General features: G+C 49.2%; 1 protein-coding gene across 3 annotated transcripts in view; it reads right to left on the reverse strand.

Annotated features, from left to right (window-relative positions):
- Window positions 1-1,382: 1,382 nt before the first annotated feature.
- The window catches only part of COL27A1 (collagen type XXVII alpha 1 chain), a 143,902-nt gene continuing 125,601 nt past the window's right edge, over window positions 1,383-19,683 (reverse strand). For 2 of the 3 annotated variants that reach the window (XM_060154530.1, XM_060154529.1), the window contains 12 exons: window positions 17,405-17,458; window positions 16,842-16,904; window positions 16,400-16,453; window positions 16,222-16,257; window positions 16,083-16,100; window positions 15,815-15,850; window positions 15,528-15,554; window positions 12,680-12,745; window positions 11,630-11,798; window positions 10,503-10,612; window positions 3,938-4,156; window positions 1,383-3,117 (listed from right to left, as the gene is read on the reverse strand). In XM_060154530.1, coding sequence (XP_060010513.1) covers window positions 2,971-3,117; window positions 3,938-4,156; window positions 10,503-10,612; window positions 11,630-11,798; window positions 12,680-12,745; window positions 15,528-15,554; window positions 15,815-15,850; window positions 16,083-16,100; window positions 16,222-16,257; window positions 16,400-16,453; window positions 16,842-16,904; window positions 17,405-17,458 — 999 coding nt within the window. In that variant the 3' untranslated portion in view covers window positions 1,383-2,970. Of the gene's footprint in view, window positions 3,118-3,937; window positions 4,157-10,502; window positions 10,613-11,629; window positions 11,799-12,679; window positions 12,746-15,527; window positions 15,555-15,814; window positions 15,851-16,082; window positions 16,101-16,221; window positions 16,258-16,399; window positions 16,454-16,841; window positions 16,905-17,404; window positions 17,459-19,683 lie in introns of those variants that run through there. The other variant, XR_009541517.1, reaches the window with a different exon arrangement.

The raw sequence follows: 19,683 nt of genomic DNA on the forward strand, positions 1-19,683 counted from the left end.
CAAAGCAGGTATTGTTGGGGCCTCTTTCAAGAATCTCACGGGTAAGAATTGTTCCTGTTGAAGCACTATCCTTAATCACCAAATGATGGAAACAACCCACATGTCATCGATGGAAGAATGAATAAACAAGATCTGGTTTACCCATACAATGAAATACTATTCAGTCATAAAAAAGAATGCAGTATTGATCCATGCTATAAGGGTGAACCTTGAAAACACTATGCTAAATGAAAGCAGTCATTCACTAAAGGTCATATATTGTGATTCCATTTATATGAAATATCCTTAGTAGGCAGAGCCATCGACAGGAAGCAGGTTAGTGGTTTTCCAGGGGTAAGAGCAGGCGGAAACAGGGAGTGATGGCTTCTCGGGTATGGAGTTTCCTTCTGAAATGATGAAAATGTTCTGCAAGTAGACACTGGGGATGGTTGCCCAACGTCATGAAGGTACTAAATGTCGTTAACGGTCAGTTTTATGTTATGTGGATTTTACCAAGTTAAAAAAAAAAAAAAGAGGCTCTCCTGTTAACCTCAGTATACCTCCTCCCTGTGTGTTATTGGTTGAATTGTGTCCCCCCAAAAGATATGCTTCCCCGTTACCTGTGAAGGCAGCCTTATTTGGAAATAGGGTCTCCGCAGATGTAATCAAGTTAAGATGAGGTCATTAGGGTGGGCCCTCATCCAGTATGACTGGTGTCCTTAAAAATAGATGGGATTAGAGACACACAGGGAGAGCGTCATGTGACTACAGTGGCCGAGACTGAGGTGCTGCCCTGCTAGCCAGGGACCGCCTGGCGCCTCAGGACAGAGTAAGGAACCTCTCCTAGAGGCCTCGGTGGGATCGTGGCCCTGCCAGCATTTGGATTTCTGGTCTACAGCACACTTCCAGCCTCCGGAACTGCAAGAGAAGGCCCTTCTGATGTCTTAAGCGGCCAATGGGACCCTACAGGACCCACTCCGTCACTTTTAGGCCCCCCCCCACAAGGCGCTGTATCTCTCCCTCCCCGCTCCTTCGGGGGGAGAAGCATAAACAGGGCATCCTCTAAGCCTCTTCCCCTGACCCACTCAGCCCTGCCAGAAACTTCCCTCCGGCCTTTTCAAAGAAGCACACGGCCACAGATGTGTCATTCCATTGCCTCAGTTTTAAATATTTATTTAAAATCCAGAAGGGAAAAGGAGAAACGGAACCCACTTGGGTTTTAACACATTGACACGTGGACAGAGACATGAACAAGGACAGCAGAGAAACCCAAGAATAAGACAGACGCCAGGACAGAGGCCAGGTGGAGACTGGCGGCTGGGGAGACCGAGCGCTGAGATGAGGCCCGAGCTGCTACAAAAACACACTTCCAGGGAGCGTGGAGGCGGGCGGGGTGGGGGAGGGAGACAGGAAGTGGGGGGGAGGGGAGGGTGGGCCAGAGTGAGGTATTAAATAATGAAAATCGAATCCAATTCCCAAAGAGACACTTTAGAAAAAAAAAAAGACACAAATAGACGTTCACATAAAATTTCCCCTTCTACAAAAATAATTCCATAGTTAAAATGACTGCAAAATCCAGCCTGGACGCTGACTGGTTCGCTGAGGCAGGACAGTTCAGATTGCCCTGAAGAGCCCTGCCACGCTGAACTCGGAGATTCCCGTAATAAGCCTTTCTCCTCAGCCCACATTTATACTTGGAGCTAATGGCGCTGGGTTTCTGCAGAACTGAATGACGATGAAAAAGCAAGAGTGATGACTGCATCTTGGAAGGACGAGCGCCAGGAAGGGAGGACCTTAGGGGATGGTCTGTGGCTTCATCATGAGATGGGTCCATATTTACATGCCACCTCCAAGGCCAGCCCTGACCCAGTGCCGTTCTCCTAATTGGTTTCTTCAAGGTCAAATCTGCAAGGTCAGGACTCTCCAGTCTAGATCATACCCTCCAAGACAAGCCTAACTTCCCTCCAGGACCAAGGAAGGCCAAACTAAAATCCTTCATCCTCAGGCCTCCCCCTGCCTTAAGAGGACAAGCATTTCAAAGTCCATAAGTTAAAAGGTAAATCTTTTCTACTTCTGTTTCTGGTTGTTTTTTCTTTTTGTTTTTATGCTTTGCTTTTTGTTTTTTTTTCCTTTTACCTTCTTCCCCCCGCCCTCCTTAACAGATTATGCAATGAGCACAAGGGTGATGCTAGGAAAATTTTAAGAATTCCCCAAACTTTGTCATTTGGAGGAGAGAGAAAAACGTGGATGATACCCCACATCCAAATGTTTCTTCAAAGTCTGTGGCAAAACTGGTAGCACCTTCAGAATCTTAAATAGGTTTTTTTTTTTCCTTAAAAAAATCACATACACTACGAGAAAATTGTGAGCACCAGCGATTTCACAGTGGGAGGTAGCAGACGTGGGCACCCCCAGCCCCGAGGATCTCACCTCTCCCTCTCGGCATCCATCACTTCCCACCCCCTGGCTGCTCTCTCTCACCTTCTCACCTCTTTCCCAGGTGAAAAAAAAATAGTAACGCACCTTCTTTGCGTTTGTTTAAATAAAATATATATACTTCTTTCTTTCCTTTTCTCCTTTTTTCATGTCTCCTCTCTAATATTGCACATCAAAGCTCCCTGGCAGGGGCCAGCTGACGAGATGCCCCCTTCCCTCAAGCTGGCTGGAACGTGGGGCTCTTTGGGAAGGAAGCTGAGCAGGGAAGGGGGTGGCCGCAGAGCTGGGAGACAGGCCGCGGGGCTCAGGCGGGTTGCGGGCCCGACTTGCTCTGTCTGGCTCTTTGGTTGGTCTTTGGGGCTGAGCTGGGATGAGTCGTTCCCAAGGATACCCCGTGCCCTGCTACCCCTCAGCCTCTTCTGCTGGGCAGACAACAGCTGGGGTCTGCTCAAGGATCCTTGGGCAGGTGAGCTGCCTCTCCTAGGGGCCCACCTGCCCCTAGGTACCCTCCTCTTCCCTCCCCCTCGAGGCCGAGAGGAGTCAGGAGGTCAGAGGTCAGAGGAAGCACGCAGGTCCAACTTCGAGGCGGTACTGCTTCCCTGATGAGGCAGGAGGGAGGTTGTCCACGCTGACAATGGGCAGCTGCTGGGGGTCCTGGGTCCGGAAGGTGAAGAGTGTCTGATGCCAGCGGCCATCCTGGACCTGCGGGTGGAGGGAAACGGGGACATGTACATCCATCATAGTTCTCATCATATATCAAGTGTGTTTCTCCCTCATCTTTCTTCACAATTTTTAATGTCCACGTGGCATTTCACTGTTTCAGTGACCTGTATGTGTCCATTTAGATTGCTTCCGCCATTTTGATTCTTAAAAGAAAAGCGGTCATGAGTATCACTGTAGCTAAACTTTTGTGCACATTCTTAATTATTTCCCTAGAACAAATTCTAGAAGTAAGATTTGCGGGATCAAAGGATAGGTACATTTGTAAGGCTTTGGATATATATTGGAAATATACATGCAGCTGCTGTTCCGAAAGCCCCTACCCATTTAGTTTTAATTTTTCCAAATAGCTTTGTGTGAGAGTGTTGGTTTCCCCTCATCCTCAGTAACACTGTGCATTACTGGTTTTGTCTAATTTTGTGAAACTGGTTTTTTGGATGACTTTCTGTCTCCCTCTTCCCCTACAACCCACCCTGTTTTAGGCCTTTGAAGACAACCAGAATGTTAAGGGAAGAAATTAGCCTGGCAGGGCAGGGGCAGAGAGAAGAGTACAGATACATCCTTCTATAAGCAGCCTTGTAAGTAAGCAGAGCATCTACCGGCTGGTAGAATTTTTACCAGCCCAGATCTTCCCTCAGAAGTTTCCCGGGGAGAAACGTGAATAAAAGCAATTTTATAAAACTCAAAGGTAAACATTATATGTATCATACTAATATACTATAGTGTAAAATTGTTACTATAAAAGAACAGGTTTTCCTACCTGTCTATGCATGAGGGGCCTGTAAGGGGCCCCAAGACTTACCTTGCAGCCATCCATTGACACTTCCGGCCTGAGCTGACCCCCGGCTTCAAAGATCTGCCCGTTCCAGGCCCGGAAGCGCACAGCCTGCTTAGCTGGGGTCTGCCTGGTGCCCTCCTGCCACACGGTCATGTTAAGGCAGTGGATGGTGATTTGCTGTGTCACCTCAGAGCTTAGCAGGTGCAGGAAATTCATCTGGACCCGGCTAATTGCAAACTCCACCTGTGGAGGAGATGCGGCAGTGAGGCAGGGTCGGGCTGGGCTGCCCACAGCTCTCAGAATTCCTTACCTTCCTCTGGAAGGTCCAGGGATAAGCCCTTTCCTGGTAAGCAATTCCCAGCCATGCTCCCAGAGCTGTACTCACTCGCAAGACAGAAAAACTGAGGTCTGTGTGAGCCAGTCCCACGGCCAAGGAGTAACAAGGAAGGGAAAGAACTGAGGTCTGCCTGATTCCAGCCAGAAATGCGAGGGTCCTGATGCACCGTATGGGAGGGGTCTCTGGAGCTGAGCTGGGATACCGAGGCTCACAGAGGAAGAGGATCTTGCCCAAGAGTGAGAGGCTCTTAGTGGGCAGTGGAAATGAGAAGTGCTTTCCCCACGTTTCTAAGTCCCAAGCTGCAGGCGGGGTAGGGTGAGGCAGCTGGAAAGGGCAGACCTGACAACAAATAACAAGACAGGGTTTCGGGCTTAAGTGGCTGTACGGTAAGTCCTGACAGTTGGGTTTTCTTTTTTTTTCTGGTGCAAGTGCCTGACTTAAGCTTTGATTGCTGAGGCATCCATTCAAAGAGGCATCCACTTCAAAGACAGACTATCTCAAGTAAATACCTTGCCAGCCACAGGACCAGATAAAGAGTCAGGCCACCTCCAGGCACTGAGGCGCCTTTGTTTTAAAGCTCTGGATTGATTTCAATAACTGACTGTTTGGGCTACTTGTTTTTTCTCTCCCCATGTTTTAAATTCTGGCCCTTATATTTTAAATTCACCACTAAAGAATGAGCCTGCAAAACCCTAACACCCCCCCACCCCAATAAAAGCAGAACCCCAGGCCCACGCACGCTCTCTCTCTCTCTCTCTCCATGACCCTGTACTGTGGCCCCAGGTGGGCTGTGCAATTTCCAGGTCCTGTAAATAATAAAACTTTAGTTTTGCAAAGTTTCCTGGTGGTTATTGCTGAAAGGCATCTTGCAATCGTAATAAGAACTGCGAGGGCTGGTCCAGCCACAGCACTGGTTATTTATAGGCTGAGACCAGCACACAACGATTGGTGTAGTTGGCAGGACTGCACGACCGCCCTTGCAATCAATGGATGGGATGCCCTTTACCTGCAACTTGCTTACTAACCACCTAACTCAGGTGGGTATCATCATCTGCAGAAGGAGCACTGCTTGCTGGGGGTCTGTCTCACTGCTAAGTGCTTTTGCATATTGCTATGGTATCCAATCCAAAAAGTCACGGCTGCCATGATAATCCCCCCAGAGCAGTGTGATCAAGGCCATAGGCTCTGACTAGCCACTGAGACCACTCATTATAAAGGCCTTAATTGACTATTAATGTGATTGATTAAGGGTCCTCCATGACTCAGGGGGAGAGTTAAGGAAAGTGAACTGGAGCACAAGGCTAAGTCACTGCCCAAGGGAAGGCTCTCGGCTGAAGGCAGGAGGGAAATATTCCTGTAGGTGAGGAGGATAGGAGACCTCCACCTAGGACCACTGAGTTGGTGGTTGTGCCTGGACCGCATGTCGTAATCCAGAAGAGTGAAACAGCCTTGCAACTGGAAACCAGTGGACCTCCAGAAGGAAGACACAAGAGATCTATGGTTTCTGTGTCAAAATGTCACTCATTACTGTCATTCTTCATCCCTGACCCAATGGGATAATATGGGTCCCATCCCTGGTGTGATGTTCCTAAAAAAATTAATGGGCAGTGACCACCTAGAGGGGTGGGATAGAGAGGGTGGGAGGGTGACACACGAGGGAGGAGATATGGGGATATATGTATATGTATAGCTGATTCGCTTTGCTATACAGCAGAAACTAACACACCATTGTAAAGCAATTATACTCCAAAAAAGATGTTAAAAAAAATTATCGGGCAAACATAAATGGCCTAAAAATCTGATGCCAGCACCTCCTAAGAACCCTGAGGAGGTGCACCAGCTCCTTGATAAACGCAAAACCCCACGGAAGCATCCTGGGGATATACCAACATGCCTAGGCTCTGGTATGACACTAGAGGCCTAAGGGCTTTTCCCAAAGACCCCGTGCGTATCATGCTCGTTTAAGCAGACCTCAGTCCCAGAGAGGTCTCTTGGAACACCCTGGGAAGGAAAGCAGCGAGCTATGAAGACGGTTCACAGTGATGCCATCCAAAATTTTCCAGTAACAACACGTCAGTTTAAGATAACAGGAGAAAATCGGGAAGTAGAAACTGAGATAAAAAACTATACTTGAACTGAAATTCAAATTTTTCTTAAATATTTTATGTAGCAGGAAGGAGAGAGGGGAACTAATTGGCTATTTTGGTATTTTTGTTTGTTTGTGTGTTACAGGCTATCAATCGTTACTCAAGGCTGCCAAAATTCAACGACTGGTCAATACCTCCAAAGACCCTAAAATCCATAGTTTTCTTAAAGATCCATCCGGGCTATATGCTTGTTTCCTCAGCCCCCTCGGCTTTCGCCTCGGCAGAACTAAGAAACACACCTTATAAGGCGTCCCTGCTGCCAAGGGAAAAGTTGACGGGGTCATCCAGGCATCTAGGATGAGGAAGAGGGATCAGGGAAGGCAAAGGCCCCTAGAGCCACTGGTATCCTACCAGGGCCCTTACTCTTTTTGGATGTTTACTCCTGGCATGGTTGCATCCTTCCATCACAGTGATCACTGCTAAGGCTCACAGTGAATGGAAAACATTAAGATGAGGCCCATCTCCTGCTGCGCAAAATTGGCACGGTCCAGTGGGTTTACCATTTCCATGGTCGTGGCGATCTAAATGACCCCTCTTCATTTTCAACTCTGAAGAGGCCCCATTTGACCCAAAGAATTATTATTATTATTTTTTTGTTACCATGACTGCCAAGATGCTAGTCCTGTTGATGGGCAGAGAATTATTTTTAGAGCACACTCCCCTAATTATAGGGTGGTACTACAACATTTTATTGGAACTGCCAAAACCATACAAAAGGCATTAAAACTCCTGGAAGAAAATTTACATTTTTTTCTCTGTCCCTTGAAGATTAAATCTTTGAAATGGAAACACCCCAGGAGGTAACTAAAACTCTACCCACAATTGCCTGAGGCTGAAGAAAAAAAATGAGGGGAAAGAGGCCTCTTAAAATACAAACTGCTATAAAAGCTCTCTTACTCAAAAGCTAGTCCACAGCATCCTTAATATTACTTGTCAAGAACAAATACACATCTTAAAAGTCATCTCCACAAATACTAGTAAAAAGCATTAGCCACTGGAGCAGGTAACTCTGTTCTGCCTGTCAGACACAATTTGGAGTCAAACGTTATTTACAGACTAGTAAGTTTTATATTGTTGTACCTGATTCATGGCTAAAATTTTGGAGTGGAAGCTATAGCATCTCAGTGTCTCTGTGTGTTTATATAAGTCTCTGGATGTATATGTGACTTTTTTCTTTCTCTCTACCTCTGAATGGTATTGCCAAAATTAATTTGTAAAAGAGCTCCGTTTAACTGGCTTAAAAATAAGTACTTATGGGTTTCCCTGGTGGCGCAGTGGTTGAGAGTCTGCCTGCCGATGCAGTGGACAGGGGTTCGTGCCCCGGTCCGGGAAGATCCCACATGCCGTGGAGCGGCTGGGCCCGTGAGCCATGGCCGCTGGGCCTGCGCGTCCGGAGCCTGTGCTCCGCAACGGGAGAGGCCACAACAGTGAGAGGCCCACGTACCGAAAAAAAAAAAAAAGCACTTATGAATTAGGTATTCCTAAAACTCAGAAATATAGAAACTAATCCAAATGTTTTTCAAGTTCACATGATCTGGGATAATCTTTGGTAAATAAAAGCCAGTCTAAGTTTGTTTTAATTAAAATAGGTATGTCTTTATAGTTATCAGCATTAAATATACTGCAGATAAATAACTTCACAGGGTTTACTAGTCAAATAAATCCATGTTATCTCTATTACAAAAGAAAATTAGCTTGGGATGATGGCTGACTTTGTCTACTGTCTAATGAAGATTTTGGAGGTAGTTTAAGCATATTGTCAGGAGAGAGAAAAAGAATTTTACCGTGTGTGGTCAAGTTGGCTAAAATTGGACCGTTACTATAAGAGTTTTTTTTTTTAAATAAGGCTTTAATATCAATAATGTGCTTATGTAATTTTCTTCATCTGCTATAAGGACAAAGTTTTCTTGGAGCACTGGTCTGCTCCTGTTAAGAGATTATGAAAAGTTTTTCTTTACCTTTTAAGTAATCTGGCTAGAAAGCAAAGATTTTGTGTTTTATCAAAATAATTTCCTGTGCTTCATGTTGCCTTAATGAGGTCTTTAGTTACCTAGAAGACACAGTCTTCTCAATATCAAAAGAGCTAAGTTTTCTCACAACGATGTAACCATCTGTATTTGCTTTTAAAATCTTTTGTCACTTTGGCTAAGTAGATAATTAAGCACTTTTTCATAATGATCTGTGATTCTATTTAGTCAAGTGTCCAAAACCTTTGATATTTTTGACAGACTTCCCAAAATCAAGTTCTAAATGAAGACTTTTTGACTTGGAAGTAACTGGGGTTTTCCAGAGGATCGTTGGAACATCTCAAAAGATCCATCTCTTTCCTTATAAAAAGAGAAACATTAAACTAATTAGGCTTATTTGATATATTAAATCACATGGGAAACATTGTCAAATAAGAAATACACCTTCTCTTTATGGATATCCTTGAATGGGTATATGTTATTAATATGGTGTTCCAGAAATAATATGAAATTCCTAAAAGTCTGATATGTTATGTTATCCATCTATAACCCCAGCTATCATCTTAAAATGTTGTGTGTCACAGAAATAACCAAATTTCCTTGTCAACTGCATCATAATGAACTCCCATCAGATCTTTAACCATAGGCATTTTAAAATGTCATTCTTTTGTCAGTCTTTTATCATTTATAATTATTGTTTTCCTCTTTTATCATTTATAATTATTGTTTTATTCCTTTGCAAAAGTGCTTCATCTTCAAGGAGATTCATGGAAAGGACTCTGACAAGTACAGGTTTCTGATAACTTTTAAATCATACCATTGAATGGGTAAGAATTTATAGAACTCTAAGGAAAAACTGGATTCATGAAACTAACAAAAGATCAAGATCGAGGATCAATTACATAGGACTGAACGAACTGATGGGGATGATTATAACTTTTTATGCTTTTTTGGAAACACTGGCAGTTCTTTTAATCTCTGTTTCCACATTTAAGGAAAACTTTTCTCTTAAGCTAGCAATGCATTTCAGCCATTTGGTGAAGTACACCTTTGTGAACAAAGATGAAACAATTGCTGTTTCTCCCGCCTGATCCTTCTAGAATTCAGAAGCTCTTGGTGAGTATTCTCATGGCAGTATAATTATTTGCATAAGTTCAATGAGAATCTATTCTCCTTGTAACAGGACACAATTGGAAATACTTGGTTATCACCAAGGCTATGAATGGAATGTCATATTTGAGAGAGACATAAAGAGACTCAGATATGACCAGATCACTTAAGGAACTAAGGTTGACTTTATGGAGCCAATAAAGCCCCTTAGAAAAATCAGTCTGTTACCTTGATTACAGGGTTCCCAGTAGCCTTACCAGGTGAGTAAGGAAGGTCACTTCCTGGCAGGTATAGGAGTCTCAGGATATTTTGAGGACTTTAAGAAGAGAGGAATTCACCCAAGTCTATAAGTATTCCAGGCAAAGTCTGATGGTAAGTTCTTGGCTCCGCTTCCTGGCCTGGAGAGGCTTTTAAAAGTTCAATCTGAGACTCGTTATGAAAGGTTCCAGCAAAGCAGCAAGGAGCCTATGCTGTCAATCACTCTTCCTGCTGCACTTATGTAAATAATCAAATTTATTGAAACTAGACTTAATTTGCACACAAATTAGTTTTTCTATGGTTGTCGTTAATAGAAATGGGGGTGACGGTACAGAGAAAATTCTCAGCCCGGAGACTGGCACGTGGTAAGTGGGCACCAAACATGAGTCACGTATTTGCGTATACAACCCCGGAACACATATCCCAGCTGAGCATCGCACTGATTTATTTTGTGCTGATGGTCACGGCTGTCCAAGCCAGGCCAGCTTGGCCAACTCCGCCATTTTAGATATTAGGCAGAACGTTCTATTTGAAGAAAGAACCATTGGCATCACATAACTCAGAAGGGTTTGGAAACCATGGATTTTGAACAATTCATCCCCAGTGTACAGATGAGGAACTGGGATTCAGAAAGAGGAGATGACTTTCTCCAGGCCATGTAGCAAGATAGTCAAGGCTCAGTCCCAAACCTGGGTGGGCTGTGGTCCAGGGCAGGGGGCAGGGGCGTGTAGAGAGGGCCATCCAGTGGGGGCTAGTGAGCAGATGGATACCTTGGAGGCTGTGATGGGCTTGAGACACGTCTGTCCACCATGTGTGAAGTTGCAGGAGACTTCGATGGTGTCGGACGAGCAGCCAAGGTTTGGATCCACCCAGTAGGTACCTGCAGGCAGCAGGGGACGGGGGTGGCACATATATGTGTGGGGAGGAACCCGGGGCTTGGTTCTGCAGGTGGACCCCACACCCTGGGACCCGCTGAGCCCCAGCTGGACATGAAGTCGGGGAGGGTGAGCAGAAAAGGGATTCTATGAGCCGCAGAGGTGGAAGGAAACCCTCTGGGCAGAGCTCACAGGTGGCAGAGGCCCCGGAGGGGCCACGTGGTGGAGCCCTTGCCTATGTCGCTCTTGGGTAGCGTCCATTTTACACAGGGGACAACTGAGGCTGAGAGAGGCTGAGTCACTCGCCCAAGGGATTTAGGGATCGTTTAATTGAATGGTTTCGCCGCCAAGGCTAGGGATCCTCCTAGAGCTTGGTGGGAGTCAGGGCTTCTACCCCATCAACCAGGCACTTCTGCCGGCACTTGGTTTCCCCTTTGGGTTTCCAAGGGAGCCAAAGGCCCCAGAGCTGAAAGAGTAGGACAGCCGGCCACTCGTCCACCTTCTTGCTCAGCGGAGAGAAGGGTGGCTTGCCCAGCTCACAGAGCTGGTCAGAGGCAGGGCTGACCTTCAAACTCCGGTCTCTCTGCCTCTAAAACTGTGGTCCTTCCACAGCACCACATCAGCTCACAGAGAGAGAAGAGACTTGGATGAGGTGCGGACAGAAAGGGGGAATCCTGGCTCTGCAGGGAAGCTATGATGGGGTCCCCTCCTGGCCCTGGGGGCCTTTTCTGCCACAGCTCTTGTCCCATTGCACGGGAAGGGCTCCGGAAGGGTGGGACCACTCCTCTGTGTTTCCCACTATATCCCCACGCCCCAGGAAGCACAAGCACTTGGCACATCGTGGGGCTCCGTGACTGTCTGTTGAGTGAATAAATGACTGCCTCCCCAAGGACAGAAACTTGGCCCAGTGGAGTGGAGGCTCTAATGCACCATCCCCCGGGCTCCTCCCGGAACCCTCTGCCCCGCCCTGCCCCACCCCTGGGGCAGGAAGCCCTCGCTTGAGACCGCACCGGCGCTCGTACCATCCACCATCTTCTGTTCACAGTCCATGAGGTCCCGGCAGACCCGGGCGGGGTTCTCTTTGGTGCCCAGGGGCGTCTTAATGCTCTGGATGAGGCTGCTGAGGTAGTGTAAGGTTTTAAAGATCTCCCCTCCCTGGTCCAGCACCAGCCGGTCCGGATGGCTGTAACCCTGTCGTGGGGAGAGAGGGTGGCCATCGGCCTCTTGAGGTCCTGGTCTGGCCGGAGGTCCGAGCCTCCACAGCCCCAGGTTCTTGCTACTGAGGAGACATCTGAGTTCCCAGCAGGGGGCACACTTGGGTCTCCCTCCACTGAACAAATAAAGAGACTGGGGACCAGGGACAGGTGGGGGCAGATCTGCCAGGAGGGCCTGGAGGCTTGAGAGGAGTAGAGGGTCAGCCTGGTTCCTGTGCAGAACAGCAAGGTCCCCGTGAGCGAGGAGTCAAGGGAGCGGTCCCAAATCCCTCGGGAAGGGGTTGGTGAAGGACTTTCCACTGACGCCCAGAATGGAAGGAAGATAACGGGCCTTTCCATCTGTCCTTCCCCCTGGGTCATGAGCCCTGAGAGAGTCACCTCGGCATCACCTCTCCCCAGCATGCTGCTCAGGGCACAAATGGAAATGTCTGAAGGTCTGAGCTGGGAGATAGTGAGCTCCCCATCGCGGGAAGGAGGCAAAGAAGCAAAGGGCACTCCTGACAGGGCTTGACTAGAGGACACCTGAGGCCCTGCTCAGCCTCATATCCTGGGGCTGACTTGATCACTGGCCAGGGTCTTAGCAGAGCCTGTGGACTGACAACGAACTTCCTGCTCCTGGCGGGCTGTGGGACTGAACCACGGAAGCTGCTGTGGGCTCTGGACCCAGCTGAGCATCTCTTCCTGACTCAGGAGGAAAGGGCTCTGGAGGAAAGAGAAAGGGCTCAGGCCTGTTTCTGGCCCCTGCTCTGGCCATGAATCACTCAGTGCAGGCCACGTGGAGGGCACTGACCACACATGGGCCATCACTTCCGTTTCCCCCAAGAAGGGACCCCATGTGGGCAGGGCCCCTGGTGGTACCTCTGCTCTCAGTGCTCCACTAGCGTCCATCCACGTCTGGAAAGCTGCCCCAAGGTCATCTTGTTGCTGTGCGGGGAGAAGACAGGGTGTACCTCCTGGTCTCCACACACCCACCAAGCGGGTGCTCCAGGGTCTGAGCGAGAGCCCTCCCACCCCCGCTTCCCCGGTGGGATCGTGGCCAACAGCATGCCTTTGGTGCAACTCTGTCCTTCTTCCCCTTGCAAACAGGCCCTTCCGCTCCCTTCCTCCAGGCACTTCCATAGTGCTCCAACACCCTCAGGATTAAGTCCAAACTCCTCAGCATGGCTCTAAGACCTGGACTGAGTGCTGTGGTCTCTGGCCCCGCCTCTCTTCTCTCTCCCACATGTGCTCCGTGCACCAGACACGCTATTGTACTTCTAAGTTCCTAAGTACCATGCTCTGTCTAGCCACTGGGCCTTTGCACATGCTGCTCCCGTTGCCTCTTCCCTCCCTCCACCCTTCCATTTACTATCCCAGTGGTACTCATCCAGGGGAGATGCTGCCCCCAGTGGACGTTGGGCAATATCTCGAGACTTCGGGGGCTGTCACAGCTGGAGGAGGGGATGCTACTGGCGTGTAGTGGGTGGAGGATGTTGCTGAACATCCTACCACGCACAGGACAATCACTCACAGCAAAGAATCATCTGGTTCCGAATGTCAACAGCGCTGCAGCTGAGAAACCCTGCCCTACGCTCATCCTATAGACGCCAGCTGCCATGGGAACTCTTTCCTGACGTTTCTGCCCCCAGGCTGGGTGTGGACCCCTTCCTCTACAGTCCCCGTGTCTCCCCTTTGGCTTGCACTGTAATTGTCTCACGTACACTTGTAGCTCCATCCCTGGCACTGGGCTTGCCAGAAACATAGCCATGGTCTTGCCATGAAAATAGTGAGGGGGAGAATCTGACAGTGAGTAAAGCGCAGGATTGGGGTCTGGGGCGAGGACTCTGGAGGGACTTCTCCAGCTCAAATCCCAGCCTTGCTACTTACTAACTGCACAATCTGGGCAAGTTGCTTAACCTGTCTTTGCCTCAGTTGTCTCATCCTGATAATGGGCATGACAATAAAACTCTCTCAGAACTGTTGAGAGGAATAAATGAGTTAATACGTGAAAAGCACTTCTAATGCTGTCTGGCATGTAACAAGCACTGAATATATTAGTTAGTATTCGAAAAAACTCAAAACCTTCTCATTTCCCATTTTTTCAGAGGGAGAAGGTTTTTCTTAGATCTCTTCACTTCCCCCTAGCTGGCTTCCTTACTGAATGAAGAAGGAAAAGTGTAGAGGGAGAGGCCAGGGCTGTCATTCCATTTTTATGGGCGAGGCAGAGGGATGGGCAGCGAGCAGCAGAGAGGGGAGAACAGGGGCTCCGAGCAGCTCACGGCCCGAGGGCTCCTCCCCCCCCATTCAGCCCTTCCCCTTGGCCGCTCCCGGACGCTGTCAGGGCCTGCTTCTAACAGTCAATCATCACCGTGGTAAAATGGAGACGGAATTGTCAGAGGGCTTGGGAGGGGGCCATGCTTTCATACAGGCCAGGGTACCCACCAGGGAGGAACACAGGGGCCCCCCCTGCAACCTTGCCCGCCGGCCCTCTTTGGACTCAGAATCTGAGCTGGAAGGACTCTGCGATATTATGATTTATAATAAGAAATATATATTTGGTCTCCAATCCCGTTCCTGGCACAGAGCTCCTAAAAGCCCTGGAATCTCCTGGAATAGGGTCTCTTTTGCTATATTAATGAGGTGACTTTTGGACTGCTCAGTAAGTAACCTAAGGATGGGGGCTTGTGGTTGCTGGAACCAACCGTGTGATCAGAGGGTTGGAACTTGCAGTTATGGCCCACAGTCTCCAGGAAGGGGAGAGGGGGCTGGAGGTCGAGTCAATCACCAGTGGCCAATGATTTAATCAATCATGTCTGTGTAATGAAGCCTGCATAAAATCCCAAAAGGACTGGGTTCAGTGGGCTTTCAGGTTGGTGAACACACGGAGATTCGGGGAGAACAGGGGAGCTTGTGCCCCTTCTCCGTGCCTTGCCCTATGCACATCTTCCATCTGGCTGCTTTTTATAATAAACCAACAATAAACCAAGCCAATAAACCAATAAACCAATAAACAATAAACCAATAAACCAAGCCTTTTATAATAAACCAACAATCTAATACGTAAAGTGTTTCCATGAGTTCTGTGAGCCGCTCTAGCAAATTAACGGAACCCCAGGAGGGCATGGTGGGAACCTCTGGTTTACAGCCAGTTGGCCAGAGGCACAGGTGACACCTGGATTTGCCACTGGCAAATCTGAAGGGGGGCGGCGAGGGGGGGATGGTGAGGGACATGGGGATTGGGGGATGGGGGGGCCAGCAGCAATCTTGTAGGACTGAGCCCTCAACCTGTGGAATCTGACGCTAACTCCAAGTAGTGTCAGGATTGAGTTGAATTGTAGGACACCCAGCTGGTGTGTCCCCAACATTGCTTGTTGGTGCGGGGAACCCCCCTTCCCAACACACACACACAGGTTGGAATCGGTACCAGAACCTTAAAGAGTTGTCAACGGATCTGTACAGTGTACCGACAGGACCCCGGAGCCAGCGGTGGGAGGTCTTCCTGGGTTCATAGTCAGGGGTGCATTCTGACTAAAAGCTGGGTATCCTGCCTCTCAGGCCGGGGCTCTTTCTGCCGCTTCAGGGTCCAGGATCCAGTATGGAGCGGCAAAAGGACGTGGGCAGTTTAGGGCCACCTTGGCCAGAGAGGGGTCCACTGCCGCCACCTGCCCCCGACACCACCCCCCAGGCCTTACCCCACGCAGGCAACAGAGAATGTTCTCCAACTTACAAAGTGAATAGGGCTCCCTGGAGGACCCTGCAAAAGAAGAGGCTGGGTCTGTATCTGACGGGGACCTGGTGCTGCAGTCCCGGGGGCTGTCGGGGCGTGAGAGAACCCACCACGCTGGTCTCTGCCTGGCCCTACCAGGACTGTCCCACACTGTCCCGGAGGCCTGGCCTGGCCTGTGAAGTCAGGGCCAGTCCTGCGAAGGCTGCCAGCACAGCCTTGGGTTTCACTCAAAGGAATCCCACCTGCTGCCCTGCAGTTCAAGGGGTACCGGGCACACAGCTACCTACCGGTGGGCCGGGCTGCCCTCTGGGACCGGGAGGACCCTGGAGGAAGAGGAGAACAATGAGGCCCTGGTCAAAGGCCTCTCATCCCCCCACCCAGCCCGGGCCTCCTCCAGCAGACCTGAGACCCGGGCACGACGGTGGCCCAGGTGCAGAGTGAGGCCCACAGGGAAAAACGTGCCCAAGGACACGCCTGGTCATGGGCAGGGGAAACCAGAGGGCCCGTCCCTCCCACTCCCCTGTCCCCCCAGCCCTCATACCGCAGCCCACTCACCCTCGGACCTTGCAATCCCTAGAGGGGGGACAGAAGCAGGGAGAAAGAGTCAGAGGACCAGGCTGAGCCATGCCCGCCCCCTGCCCCAGCCCAACCCTGCCGTACCCCCTGCCATACTGTCCCTAGCCCATCCACTCACCAAGTCCCCTCGCCTGCCTTTGTCACCCTTCGGACCCTGCAATAAACCATGGCCCAGTGAGAGGGGGCTCAGAGGGGAAGCCCCACGTCCCAGATGGGGAAACTGAGGCTCAGACTGGCCCTGGGTCACAGAGACAGTCTCGCCCCAGTGGTGTTCCTGGCCAGCCCCCTGCACATACCTGGCGTCCTGAAGGTCCCAGGAATCCTAGGGGCCCAATGATGCCTTCCTTCCCCTAAAGGAGAGAGAAAGGCTTGTGTGTCCTTGTCCCAGAGCCTGGGGAATACAGTCACAGGGACAGGAGGGTAGAGGGCAGCCTGACTGTCCCAAGGGGATGGAAGGGAGACGTCCTCAAGGGGGCCAGGCCATGCGTCTCCTGAGCCCGTCCTATGTGCCTTGTGGGGGGGGCCACCAGTGGACGGGGGGAGCAGTGAAAGGGGAAAGGATGGCAGCCCAGCTGGCAGGAACGGCATGAGCAAAGGTATGGAAACAGGAGTGAAGATTGTGGGCAGAGGGGCTTGATGCCGAAGGAACAGGAGGAGTGGCGGCCCCCCGGCTGATGGCTGGCCAGCCTTGGGCCTCGGATAACTGTCCCTGCTGGGATAGACAGGGAGACGACTCACCATCAAGCCAGGAGGCCCCCGAGGGCCCTGGATGCCTTTGAAGCCAATGTCTCCTGGGGGGCCCTGCAGAAGGCAGAGGAAGGGCTGCTGTGTCTGGGCGGCCACTGGGCGAGGGCTCCAGCGCTCTGCCACCTGAGGTCTGGCCAACCTTTGCCCTCCTTGTCAAGAGACGCCTCACCCGAGAGGCTCCAGGAAGAGTAACAAATGTGCACAATTATTCAGCAGGTGCCAGAGAGCTGGCTCGGTGCTAAATGGTGTGGGTCTCTGGTCTTAATTGTAACAACGCTTTGCTGTTATTATACCCATTTTATAGATGAGAAAACTGAGGCTTGGAGAGACCGAGTAACTTGCTTGAGGCACAGAGCAGTTGAATTGTGGAGCTGGGTTTAGAACCCAGGTCTGCTGGAATGTGAGTGCTGGGAGACACAGGTGTTCATGCTAGACCCTGGCTGTGTTCCAGCCCACGCTGCAAATGCTCAAGAAATATTTGTTGAGTGAATAAATGAACAAGCAGGTGGATGGATGGGACCCCAAGAGGAACAGTGTAGAATGGGAATCTGTACCTTGGGTCCGAAGAGGCCAGCCATTCCTGGGAATCCCATCTCACCAGAGTCACCCTGTGGGGAGAACAGGATGAGAAGGGTGCCTGGGCAGTCATGCAGGACCCCTGGGCCTGCCTTCTTGCAGGGATATCAGCCACTCCACCTCGAAGCGATCAGATGAGTGTGAATGGCTCACAGAGCAGACACCAGGTCAGCCTGGACTCTAGCGGGGCAGGAGCCTGTGCCCTCTGTCAAATGGGAAAGTGGAGGCCAGCTCAGGGCTTCCACAGGGGACGCTCTAGAACGCTCAGGATCTCCTGTCCCAGGTCTTCAAGGAAGACAGTGGAAGGACCTGTAGACTTCCCAACCCATCCCAAAGGCTCTACTGAGGAATGGGCCCCTCAAAGTAACCCCTAAAAACCGAGGGCCTGCTCTGTGTCAGGCACTCTGCATGCACCACCATGCATGTGTGTTCCCACATCAGCCTGGGGAGACACAATGTGCCTATTCACAGACCAGGAAATAAAGACTCAGAGAGGGCAGGAACCTGCTCAAAGTCACACAGATATTGTGGAGTGTGCTAGATTCAGATAAGGTTATAATTCCAGAGGCCTGCATTATATGGTTCGTTGTTGCTTAACTTTTTTTTTTTTAATTTATTTTTGGCTGTGTTGGGTCTTCGTTGCTGTGTGCGGGCTTTCTCTAGTTGTAGCAAGTGGGGGCTGCTCTTTGTTGCGGCGCGCGGGCTTCTCACTGCAGTGGCTTCCCTCGTTGTGGAGCAAGGGCTCTAGGCGTGTGGCTTCATGGAGTGCGGGCTCAGTAGTTGTGGCTCACGGGCTCTAGAGCACAGGTTCAGTAGTTGTGGCGCACGGGTTTTGTTGCTCCATGGCATGTGGGATCTTCCCAGACCAGGGGATCGAACTCGTGTCCCCTGCATTGGCAGGCGGATTCTCAACCACTGCACCACCAGGGAAGCCCATATTGCTTAACTTTTTTTTTTTTCCCGCGGTACGTGGGCCTCTCACTGTTGTGGCCTCTCCTGTTGCAGAGCACAGGCTCCGGACGTGCAGGCTCAGCGGCCATGGCTCACGGGCCCAGCCACTCTGCGGCATGTGGGGTCCTCCCAGACCGGGGCACGAACCCATGTCCCCGGCATCGGCAGGCGGACTCTCAACCACTGCGCCACCAGGGAAGCCCTGTTGCTTAACTTTTAAAGAAACTGCTCAACTGTTTTCTGAAGTGGTTGTACAATTTTACATTCCTATTAGCAGAGTACAGACTTCCCATTGCTCCACATCCTTGCCAAGGATCAGTATGATCAGTCTTTAAAAATTTTCTCCATTCAAATTCAAAGGTGTGCAGTAGCATCTCACTGTGGTTATAATGAGCATTTGCCTAATGATTAATGATACTGATCTTTTCATGTGCTTATCTGCCATCTGTATAGCTTCTTTGAAGTGTCTACTCAAATTTTTAATTTTTGTCTAATTTGTCTAATTTTTAAAATTGTCTAATTTTTAAAATTGGGCTGCTTATTTTCTTACTATTGAGTTTTGAGTGTTTATATATTCTGGCTATAAATCCTTTACGAGACATATGCTTTGCACTTTCTCCTAGTATGTGTCTTATCTTTTCATTCTCTTAACAGTGTCCTTTTGAGAAGCGAAAGTTTTAAATTTCATTGATGTCCAATTTATCAGATTTCTTTTATGCATCATGCTTTTGGTGTCATTTCTAAGAAATCTTTTTATAACCCAAGGTCTCGAAGATTTTCTTGTACACTTTCTTGTAGAAGTTTTAGCCCTTTTGGTTTTATTTTTAGGTGTCTGATCCACGTTGAGTTAACTTTTGTGCACGGTATGAAGTATCCAATTGTTCTGGAGCCATTGCTGGAAAACACTATTCCGTATCCACTGAATTACTTTTGCACCTATGTCAAAGATCAGTTGTCTGTATATGAATGAATACATTTCTGGACTCTTTTTTCTGTTCCTTTGATCCGTTAGTATATTTATGGCAATACCATACCTTCTTGATTCCTGTAGCTTTGTAAGTCTTGAAATCAACTACTGTTAGTCCTTCAACTTTGTTCTTCTTTTTCCAAGTTGTTTTGGTTATTCTAGGTCTTTTGCATTTCCAAATGAATTTTAGAATTAGCTTGTTATTTTCTACAAGAAAAACCTGATGGGATTTTGATTGGGATTGTGTTGAATCTATAGACCAACATGAGGAAAATTGACATCTTAACAATATTGAGTTTTTTGACCAATAAACGCAGTAAATATCTCCACTTATTTAGA

The sequence above is a fragment of the Lagenorhynchus albirostris genome, chromosome 7 (genome assembly GCF_949774975.1).
Source record: "Lagenorhynchus albirostris chromosome 7, mLagAlb1.1, whole genome shotgun sequence".
Taxonomy (NCBI): Eukaryota; Metazoa; Chordata; class Mammalia; order Artiodactyla; family Delphinidae; genus Lagenorhynchus; species Lagenorhynchus albirostris.